The sequence below is a fragment of the Papaver somniferum genome, chromosome 11, assembly GCF_003573695.1.
Source record: "Papaver somniferum cultivar HN1 chromosome 11, ASM357369v1, whole genome shotgun sequence".
Taxonomy (NCBI): Eukaryota; Viridiplantae; Streptophyta; class Magnoliopsida; order Ranunculales; family Papaveraceae; genus Papaver; species Papaver somniferum.
Genome location: NC_039368.1, coordinates 133065753 through 133076697, shown reverse-complemented (window position 1 = coordinate 133076697; position 10945 = coordinate 133065753). Strand labels below are relative to the sequence as shown.

At 36.3% G+C, this 10945-nt stretch overlaps 2 protein-coding genes across 2 annotated transcripts; one reads left to right on the top strand and one right to left on the bottom strand.

Annotated features, from left to right (window-relative positions):
* The first annotated feature begins 1083 nt into the window (after positions 1 to 1083).
* On the top strand, positions 1084 to 5013 carry LOC113323681 (jasmonic acid-amido synthetase JAR1-like). The gene is made up of 5 exons (XM_026572017.1): positions 1084 to 1231; positions 2121 to 2425; positions 2505 to 2606; positions 2687 to 3510; positions 4387 to 5013. Exons 2-5 carry the CDS (start codon positions 2133 to 2135, stop codon positions 4926 to 4928), a joined length of 1761 nt encoding a protein of 586 aa, XP_026427802.1. The 5' UTR covers positions 1084 to 1231; positions 2121 to 2132; the 3' UTR covers positions 4929 to 5013.
* A 598-nt stretch (positions 5014 to 5611) lies between these two features.
* On the bottom strand, positions 5612 to 9299 carry LOC113323167. The gene is made up of 5 exons (XM_026571436.1): positions 9147 to 9299; positions 8940 to 8994; positions 6910 to 6977; positions 6520 to 6736; positions 5612 to 6266 (listed from the first exon to the last, which is right to left on the bottom strand). Exons 1-5 carry the CDS (start codon positions 9218 to 9220, stop codon positions 5904 to 5906), a joined length of 777 nt encoding a protein of 258 aa, XP_026427221.1. The 5' UTR covers positions 9221 to 9299; the 3' UTR covers positions 5612 to 5903.
* Positions 9300 to 10945: the final 1646 nt, after the last annotated feature.

The following is a 10945-nucleotide window of genomic DNA, read 5'->3' as shown; positions in this document are numbered from 1 at the left end:
ATTTTCAAATGATTAAACCTCGAATTATAATTAGGTCATAAACAATAAATTGTTCTTAACCAAATTCATCAAGTATGAACAAATGTTCTTAAACTTAGCATATTTCGAGAACAATACTCAAGATAAACTTGACTCAAAAATTTTGTAATGCACATACTGTCTAATTTAGTTATGCGACAATGTCTCAAAGATAGAAAGGTGAAAACTTGAGATATAGGTGGTTCAGTCTTCACTTACCTTTGTTGAAGAAGTTCTCCGGAGCTCCTGTTGATCTTCTCCTTCAAACGGTAGAACGCAAAGATATCCAAACTCAACTACACACTTCTATCCTAATCCGAGACTCACTAAATGTAGACTAGAAATCAAGATATAGTTTTGACAACAAGCTTGAGATAGCAACACTTGTGAGTTCGACCGAGCAATGCTCTAAGACCATGATTATTTTTTTGCACCGCCTATTATGAGTTGGGATGGACAACATATTTAATATTTAGCTCAAGCCCAATGCGAAAAACTTATCAAGCATCTCATGTACGAGTTTTCTGATTCTACTATTGAACCTGGTTTAAATCGCCATCCAAATCAGATCGCAAATAAAAGTTAACTGATTTCAAATCGATTCATGTTAGAATTCGGGTATTAGTATTGGAGCTACTATTACCATTCGATGACCCTATCATTGTTGCAAGATTCTAATTATGCGATTTTGGTGATGCGATTCTCATTACGGTAAGGAATCCTTTAGTCTAATATGTTTTATTTATCTTGAATAATTTTATAATTACGGAAGCACTTTAAAAACCTTTAAATGAGGGCACATTATCATTCTTATCCGATATAATTAATCCACCTCAGACTGTTACCGACCATTAAGCGATGTTACCGGAGTAGATTAGAATCAAAATCATTAGATACTCGAGTCCATGGGGAATGGGACCGGGACACCGTATTATTTATTATTATCATCATATGTCACCAGTCAGAATCAGTCCCATAAAACACCAAAATGCATTCACCTCCTAATTGCAAAAGATGACAAGTTTGTTTGATAAGACCCTCCCTATATAAAGATGTACCTTAACTCCTTACTTGACTTACTTCCAATTCTTTCACTCACTTCCTAAAGAGAATCATTATTGCAGTCCTCTAATTTTCTTCTCACTTTAAAAAATAAAACAGAGGATTTTCAGCTCTTCATCCAAAATTCTCTTAAAATCAGCCATTAACACAGGTGAGTACAAGAATAAGAAGAATCTCTGTACTGAATATTTGATTTCACTTTCGTTCTTCTATATGTTAGATTCTGATTCGATTCTTGTCGCTGCTGACGATCAGAAAGTTTCAGATCCGTACGGTTTCCTCTGTTTTTGTTTCTTTTTTCCTTTTTGTTTTGTTTTTTTTGTTGTTTCCTTTGATTCATTGAAATTGAGATTGGGACGAATCATGATTTGGATAGAATCAAATGATTTCTGAAAATCTGAACTTTTGTCTTTTGAGTGATTCTGAAAGGTGTTGACTTCATTAGCCCCCCCGAGAAAATTCATGATTTGTTCTTTTTTTTTTTGTCTGATTCTCTCTGTTTTTTTTTTTATTGAATTCCAACCTGGGTTTTCATTTCAAGGTCTCCTCGATTTCAATTGTCCAGTTGACCTCTTTTTTCATTCCTTTTTTCCTCTGTTTTTTCCTCTTTAAAGGTGAACCCTTTATTCATTCATGCATTCACTCTGAACAACTTTCAATCACCTCGCATGTAATTTCTCTACCTTATTTTTAAATATCGATTTCAGATTACTAAATTTGTTAGAATTCCGAATTCTGGGTTTGATTTCAATATTCTGTTTATGAGTTTTTTCAAAAGTTTTTAGTCCAGGGGGCGATTGCCCCTCTAGGCTTAACTGGTTCAGTTTCTTGAATTAGGAAGTAATGAGATTTTGAATTCTGGGTTTGATTTCAATTTTCTGTTTCATGGGGTTTTCTGAGTTTTTTTGGCAATTGCCCCTTGTTCTTGGTGTTTTCTACTGAATCTGCATTTCAATTTTTGATTGTAGTAATCTGTGGTGGAGTCAGGGGGGCACTTGCCCCTGCTTGATTTTTACTAATTTGTTGCTTTTTATTTGCAGTTGACAATAATCATGTTGGATGAAATGGAGGAATCCAATCACAACAATGTGATGGAAGAATTTGATGCACTTACAAAAGATGTTGGTAGAGTACAAAGAGAAACCCTTGGTCGAATTCTAGAAGAAAATAGCGAAGCGGAGTATTTACGGCAATGCGGATTGGATGGAAGAACAGACCTTGAATCTTACAAGAATTGTGTTCCTTTGGTTAATCACAAGGATTTGGAGTCTTATATTCAGAAAATTGCTGATGGAAATGCCGGTCCGGTGCTTACCGGGAAGCCGATAACAGCTATTTCTTTAAGGTAATGTCTGCTCAATCGCCTTTTTATGTTGTTACGGTGTGTTGGAATGTTTGTTGAATTTTGGTGAATTTTGTTCTAGTTCTGGTACTACACAAGGGAAGCCGAAATTTGTTCCGTTTAACAATGAATTGGTGAAGAACACAATGCAGATATACCGAACTTCGTTCGCCTTTAGAAACAGGTAAGAACTGCAACCAGTATGCACATTGTAGTCTAGACCATTATTTGGCAATTGAATATGTAATGCCTTTTATGTTGCAGAGAATTCCCAACTGGAAAGGGTAGAGCGCTGCAGTTCATTTACAGCAGCAAGCAGTTCAAAACAAAAGGAGGTCTTTCAGCAAGTACCGCAACGACAAATATTTACCGTAGCACCGAATTTAAGAACACAATGAAGGCGCTCCAATCTCAGTGTTGTAGTCCGGATGAAGTCATATTTGCGCCTGATTTCCATCAATCCTTGTATTGTCATCTCTTATGTGGACTTATCTATAGGGATGAAGTTCAACTCGTCTCTTCGACATTCGCTCACAGCATTGTCCATGCGTTCCGCAAATTTGAAGAAGTTTGGGAAGATCTATGTTCTGATATCCGTGACGGGGTTCTTTCTGAGCGAGTGACAAATCCGTCTGTACGAGCTTCTATGTCAAGAATTTTGAAACCCAATCCTGAATTGGCAGATTTGTTGTATGACACATGCAAAAATTTGAGTAACTGGTATGGATTGATTCCGGAGCTATTTCCGAATGCTAAGTATATCTACGGGATCATGACTGGGTCTATGTTGCCATATCTGAAGAAGCTGAGACATTATGCTGGAAAACTACCTCTCTGTAGTGCAGATTATGGTTCTTCAGAAGGATGGATTGCAGCAAATGTTAATCCAAGTTTGCCCCCAGAGTCAGCAACTTTTGCTGTTCTTCCCGATATTGGGTATTTTGAATTTATCCCACTCAGTGGCGATATGGAGAATGTGGGACTAGACAGTACTGCCGCTACTTTTGTCTACGACGAGGCTGAACCAGTTGGTCTAGCAGAAGTTAAAGTTGGCGAAGAGTACGAAATCATTGTCACCAATTTTGCAGGTAAACATTCAGATCTCTCGTCTAATTCAGTTTTATCCACTATTGCCTGTTTTTACTGTTTTAAGTTGTACAGTCACAAAATATTTAGCTTTTTAATTGACGGAAACCACTGTTGGTTCATGGTGTTATTGTAATTACGAATAAATGATTAGCTGATAGAGATGGATTAAAAATAGGTTTTTACATGTAGAAATTTTACCTCCCAGGCCTGTGGAAAATGACAACATTATCCGAATCCGCTTTTCTTGACTTATATGTAAAGTTGATGCTAAAGAACTTTGTTCATTTAGAAAATCATATGTCTTAGCTGGTTAATTTGTTTTCTTTGGTTCTTCGCTTTCAATTTGTCATGTCTTCCTGGAACAAAGGCATAAACATTAAGCATATTTTTCCTTTACTTTCGTACGGACTTTGGTGTTAGACAACTACATAAAATTCATAGGATAACCAAAATTTTCATATTCTTATGATTTTTTTTTTCCGAATGATGTTTTGAACATAATGGCTGGAAGGAATCTTTGAATACTAAGACAAGATTTAAGAAATGAAAACCACCTTATTGTGCGAACTAAATTGTCTTACCCGTCGTGTTAGATCGTGATGACGACTTTTTTGTCTAAAGAAGAGAATTCTTAATTATGCTTAGCTGAAATTTCAACAGAAAGAAACAAAGATTAGGTGAAATGAGGATTCAATGTTTGAATTTGCCGTCATTCATGCCTTATCTCGTTGGCAGATTATTTTTTTTTCTCAAGTTGCCAATAATATTTCAAGTTTTGATCTAAAATTCAGTTTCTTTGTATAATCATCACGAGACTAATTTACGTTTTCATAATCTGTCTATTTAACATCCACATATTTGGTTGTACGTTGCAGGATTATACCGATACAGACTAGGGGACGTGGTTAAGGTTACAGGCTTCTACAATTCAACCCCAGAACTCCAATTCATTTGCAGGAGGAGCCTTCTATTGACAATCAACATAGACAAGAACACCGAAAAAGATTTGCAAATTGCAGTAGAAACAGCAAGCCAACGTCTAATGGAAGAGAAACTTGAACTCATAGACTACAGCAGTCACGCAGATATGACAACAGATCCAGGCCATTACGTTATATTTTGGGAACTAAGTGGTGAGGCAGACGACGAAGTAATGGGCGAATGTTGCAACATCTTGGACCAGTCTTTTGTTGATGCAGGCTACATCGGGTCTAGGAAGGTTAAAGCTATTGGAGATCTTGAACTTAGGATTCTCAAAAGAGGTACATTTCATAAGATTCTGGACCATTATTTGGGACTTGGCGCTGCTGTTAGTCAATTCAAGACACCGAGATTTGTCGGACCGATGAATAGTACTGTCTTGCAGATCTTATGCAATAATGTAGATAAAAGCTATTTCAGTACTGCTTATGGGTGATATTTGGAATCATCCCAATCTGTAATAACCTCTCTTTTCTCAATGTCTCCCCTTTCCATGGTGAAAATATGTTTGTTTTTTTTAAGCTGCTCTTTACTTTCTGCTATTCTATGGTTATCTGGTGGCTGAAAAGATTGCTAGTTGGCCCGTGTTTCAGATAGTGCAAGTTAAAAAGGTTTTTCCAAGATTTCTTGACCTAAACCAACTTTAGTCATGTTCAGATTGATGGATCCCAACTGAAACCAAAAGAAGAAAATTGATGAAGAGATATGCTTGTTTAATGTTCAGTTGCGGTTTACCTTTCAGGAAATCCAAAAGGCAACTGTAGTGGCATTAGCGCAAAGTTGCAAACCCCATTACTTTGAATTGTTTATAGTTTAAGATTCTAAAGCCATTGCATTGTTGCTGAAAGAAGGATGTGCATGGAACCCCATTATACCCCAGGAATGACAGATACAGAAAGCAAATTTCTTTTTTGCTCTTTTCTTATCCTAATGAGATGACAGGATATGCTGTCTCTGTGCGTTGGAAGCTGACGCATGAGCGTCCAAACAGTAAAAGAAGATCATATTCTCATATCTCCACTTCTTTTAGTAACAAGTGCACTTGTTTAAAATTAGTTTCAATGGAAAACACTAGACTAGACAATCAAACACTAGCCACATCTTACAGAACGACGACTCTTAAGAAGCAGAAAGAGTAAGTGAACCAACGTAACGAGAAAAGTAACCACCAACCAGGTCACCTAATAAGACCGACAAAATGTCTCTTTTTTATCATTCAATCGTACAAACATCATATGCAAATTCACATATTGCATTACAAAAACCTTCCCTTATTCACCGACTGCACTAAGAATGAGAAGCCAAAAGTATCATCTTACATGTTTTTGATGTTCCTCGCCCCAACTGAGCTATATGAAAGAAGATGGTCTGGAAAAAAACGGAAGAAAGCTACGATAGCCGGATACACTCCTCAAACTTTGATAACACCATTGGTCCTCAATATATCACGAACTCCATAAAACAGATGAAAGGATGTGGCTAAGGCAGCAAGCTCGAGCGAGATTGGGACGAGCTTTGATGAATAGAACAAGAATTGGTTGAACGACCCATAGGTAAGGCAAAGCTGACTCATTTCCAGACATACAAAGGAACTTGAGAGAAATAGAGCGCTTAGGAAAGACGCAGAAATTCTGTTGGAAATTGAAACCGTCGAGGAGATCTGTGGCTTATAAACAGGAAGATGAGGAGATAAGGGTCGTAGGAGATTCGCTTCTCCCTCGCGTGGCGTCGAAGAATGTAAATGTCGCCCGAAAATTGCCCTGGATGGAACCACCTATATAAAGATATGAATAAATAATCTCATATTAGTTGTAAGACACTGAATCATGTGGAACCTAAAAATCGGTACTCTGAACTCCAGTGAACTAGTTACCAAATAAGACCTTATTTGGTAAAATTTTCAGGCTTTTTACCTATTCAATCATCCTTCTCTTGTAGGAAATAAATCTAATTTTTGATGCAGTAGTTGGTCGTAAGAACCCATGACTAACACCTATAAAGTTGATGGGAAGTTAGAGAATACTGACCTTCGCAGAGTTAGGAACTAAGCCTCTAGGTAATGCTCCAAAACGCTCATTTTGTACTCTTTTACGGAATGCATCAACCATGACTGAATATTCAACTGGAACTTTGCTGCTCTCCTCACTATAGGTAGTTGAAGAAGCATTGCTCCATCCTGCCATCTGCATCCTTGGGCGAATGGCATCAAGCCTCATGTTAACACTTGGCTCAGAGTTGTTGTCCCTGTTGAAAATTTTGAGAAATTGTGAGGAAATGGATATACTATTACAGATTTAAAAATTCCGAAAGGTATTCAAGGCTACAGAAGAAGAGGGAAACATATAAAAGCATTACTTTAGCCAACCCCTTCAGACATTCAGTTAACCGTTGCCTTGTAAACATAGAAAGGGACCTACCTTGATGCTTGATCGTTGCTGAAGAATTTGACTGCAGAGTTCGGGACAGTACGTGCACCGTTGGAACCCTGAACCCAAGAAACCCACATAACATTATATTCCAGCAAACAACATTTCTTGTGTATTTCGTCAAAAAAATAAGTGCATCAACAAAGGCTTTTAGATTATTAAATACAGATTAAAAAGCCACTGTTATTTATACGCAATTTCATAGTAACCCAACTTCTTAATACATAAAGGTAACTGTTTTCCTTCTAAAACGAAAACCCATCTTGATAACAATTTTAAAGCTTCTGAACATATGCAAAACTTAAATAGGATTCCTGTTTCATCTGTAGTATATTTTCATCTGTTACAAGTAATCCCAGATTGACATTTCATAACAATGGATTAAACATAAATCAGATAACGTACCTATAGTAAACTTTGCAATAAAACCATAAAAGATAAGCAAAACCAATAAGAATTCTCTATGTTAACAAAGTCTCATGTTCATGATGCAAAACCTAAATGTAACAAAGAAACCATGATTCATGGTGGTTCAAAAGTTGTTCTCTAATTTTCAGAATCAGAACTTAAGCAAGATGAATTCATACCCCAAGGAAGGTAACATATAACACTCATAAACTCAATCCAAGTTCTCTCTTTAACACACCTAATTCAAATTCGCATTTTCGCGATACGAGAACCTGTAGTTACTATCCTTTCAACAGTAACACGCAATCCTAGATTGAAATTTCCATTAGTGAATTCAACATAAACCAAATAAGGTACCTAAGATCAAAATTGCAATAAGCCATAAAAAATGAGCAAAATAAACAAACCAGTACCAATTCTTTATGTTATAAAAGCAACTCATGTTCGTAATGCTAAACCTAAATTTAACAAGAAAACCTTGGTCCATGAGTTCTGGTGGTTCATAAGTTGTTCTCTACATTTCAGTATCACAACTTAAGTTAGAAGAATTCATACCCCAAGAAAGGTAATGAATAACACTCATAAACTCAATCCAAATACTCTCTTCAACACGCCCAATCCAAATTCGTTTTCACTATACGAGAACCAATAGTTACTATCCTTTCAACAGTTACAAGCAATCCTAGATTGAAATTTCCATTAGTGAATTTCACCATAAACCAAATAAGAAACCTAAGGTAAAAATTGCAATAAACCATAAAAGATAAGCAAAACAAACAAACCAGTACCAATTCATTATGTTATCAAAGCAGCTCATGTTCGTAATGTGAAACCTAAATTTAACAAAGAAAACCCTGGTTCATGACTTCTGGTGGTTCATAGTTTGTTCTCTACATTTCAGCATCACAACTTAAGCCTTAAGGAAGGTACCCTATAACACTTATAAACTCAATCCAAGTGCTCTTCAGCTCTTCTTAACACGCATAATCCAAATTCGCATTTTCGTGATACGAGAACTTATAGTTACTATCCTAGTATCCTTTCAACAGTTAAAAACGCAAATCCTAGATTGAAAATTCACATTAATGAATTCAACATAAACCTAATAAGATACACAAGGTAAAATTTGCACTAAACCATAAAAGATAAGCAAAACAAACAAGCAGTACAGATTCCTTATCTTATCGAAGTAGCTCATGTTCATGATGCAAAACCAAAAGGTAACAAAGAAACCACTTTGGTGGTTCATATGCTGTTCTCTAATTTTCAGTTTCCTAAGAATTCATGCCCTAAGGAAGGTAACATACATACAACTCTCCTGAACACACCTAATCCAAATTTCAAAAGCACCAATCGGATTTTCGCAATACCAGAAACGATAGTTACTATCCTTTCCCCATTACCACTACCAAAATGATCTTAGGAACTAGAAATAATTGTAAGAATGAAATACCAAATGCTCTCCTTAACACACCTAATCCAAAATTCATCCAAACCACTCATCTCATTTTCGCCAATAACAGAAGCTATGGTTAATATCCTTTTCCCATTAAAAAACACTAAACAACCTAAACATACAAAAAAAGTAAAAATCGTAAGAGATATTGAATTACCTGAAGCGAAGTTTCCAAACGCTCTAATGGAGCAACAACACTACGAGACCTGCATCTGACATAAATCCACACAAATTTCAATTTCAACTCAAAATAAACCCTATTAAAACAAATTTGGATTCAACAAAATCGTCTAAAATGAATCATAAACGGGTAAAATCAAGATCAAAAAAATCCCCAAAAAGAACTAAATTCAAAAGGAATTACACTCCGCCAGCAGCAGAAGCTCCACCGGAAAGAGATTTGTAGATACTGAAAACTGCATGTTTAGATGGTGCCATTTTTGTAAACCCTAGAAAAATTTGATCGGGAATTTCCCCTTTTCTGAGATTTTGATTTGACAGAGAAAGAAGAGTGAGATGATTCTAATCGGGATAAAAAGGGTGGTGGGCACGCGCTGGGTCTTTTAAGGCGGCACGTGTCTTTTCTCCACAGAAAGGAAGGGTTGAGATTGTGTCTTTGTTTGATTTGCTATGGGCGCTCGCTGTCCCTTCCCTACACCACACGGCTACTGAGTAGCCGTATCAACAGTCGTTTTATCATCAGAAGCAGGGTCGCGCTCCTCACTTCTTCTTCTTCCTTCTTCTTCTCTATTTTTCTCCTCTCCATACCCCCTTTCGATTTGAAGATCCTCTGGTGCGATTCAGGAGCTAAGATTCAATGGGTTTGGACCTTACTATACGGTGAATCATTTACGTTTTTCAATTTCTTGTTTCATCAACAAAATCGTCCAAGATGAGTGTTTAAAATTTTAGGGTTTAAATTGAATTTGAGTTTGATTAAGATTAAAATGGAGATGTTAGGTTCATTATAATGTGTCCTTGTATGTTGTTTGATCGTTTGATACCTTGTTGATTGAATTTATGGTATATTGATTGAATCAAAGTGTTTATTGTTTATGAATGATTGTTGATATGGATATGGTATTGTTATTGATAATTTTTGATTGATGGATGATTAAATGAATATGTATTATGTTTAGGGAAGATTGTTAGCAGAGATATTGTATTTGGATGGATAATTTGAGATTGATTGATTATTTTGTTCTAGTTTGATAGATTATTTTGTATAAGAGAGTTGCATTGTAGAATTTTTGTATAAAATGGCTTGTTTTGTGATGATTTTGTGTACATGTGTGTTGTAGATGTACTCCGATGCTTTTCAACAAATTATGAATGATAGAATTCCGGTTTCTTCTAGAGAACATAGTGATCATAAATTGAAAATCCCAAGCTCGACAGAAGAGAGGCAGAAAGCTCTGAAACATCGAAGTAGTGTAAGCCAACTTCATGAAATGTATATCGCAGTTAGTAGCCACATGCTAAACAACTTGTAGACGAGTGTGGGTTTGGTTCAATTTTCAAAATAAAATATCTGAAACTACAAGACAACTGCCTAACTACTGGTATATTTGAAAGGTGGTGTCATACCACCAATACATTTCACTTCCCTAGTTTTGAAATTAGGGTTTACCCCATTAGACTTCATTCAAATTAACGGAATTCCAATTGGCCGAGGAAATCGCATATTATTGGATGAAATTAAGATGGACCAACTGCATGAGATTTCTCCCCAAACCATAGATTGTTTGGTCCCATATCTTAACGCAAAAGCTACAACAAGAAGAAGGAGAGGAGATGAAACTATGGTGATTTTTGGAATAGAAGAAGTTAGGCAAGAAAACTTAGTGGACAAGAGAGTTGAAGTTGTAGATAGATGCAAGGGGATCAAGAAGAGTTTGATTAAAGTGTTTCTTGACCATAGACTCGGGGTAGAAAACAATGTTCTTGAACATGAGAAAATTGCAAGATGGTTTTTGATTTGGTGTTTTGGAAATGTCATTTTCCCAAACAAGAACAATGTTGTTGAGATTAGATGACTTAGTATAATGAGGGATTTAAATGTGTTGAGGCATTATGATTGGGGTTCGGCTTTGTACGGTAGTATGCTATGGGGCTTGAACACTGGAGTAACGTGCAATAAGCCTGACTTGCAGTTCTTTTCTC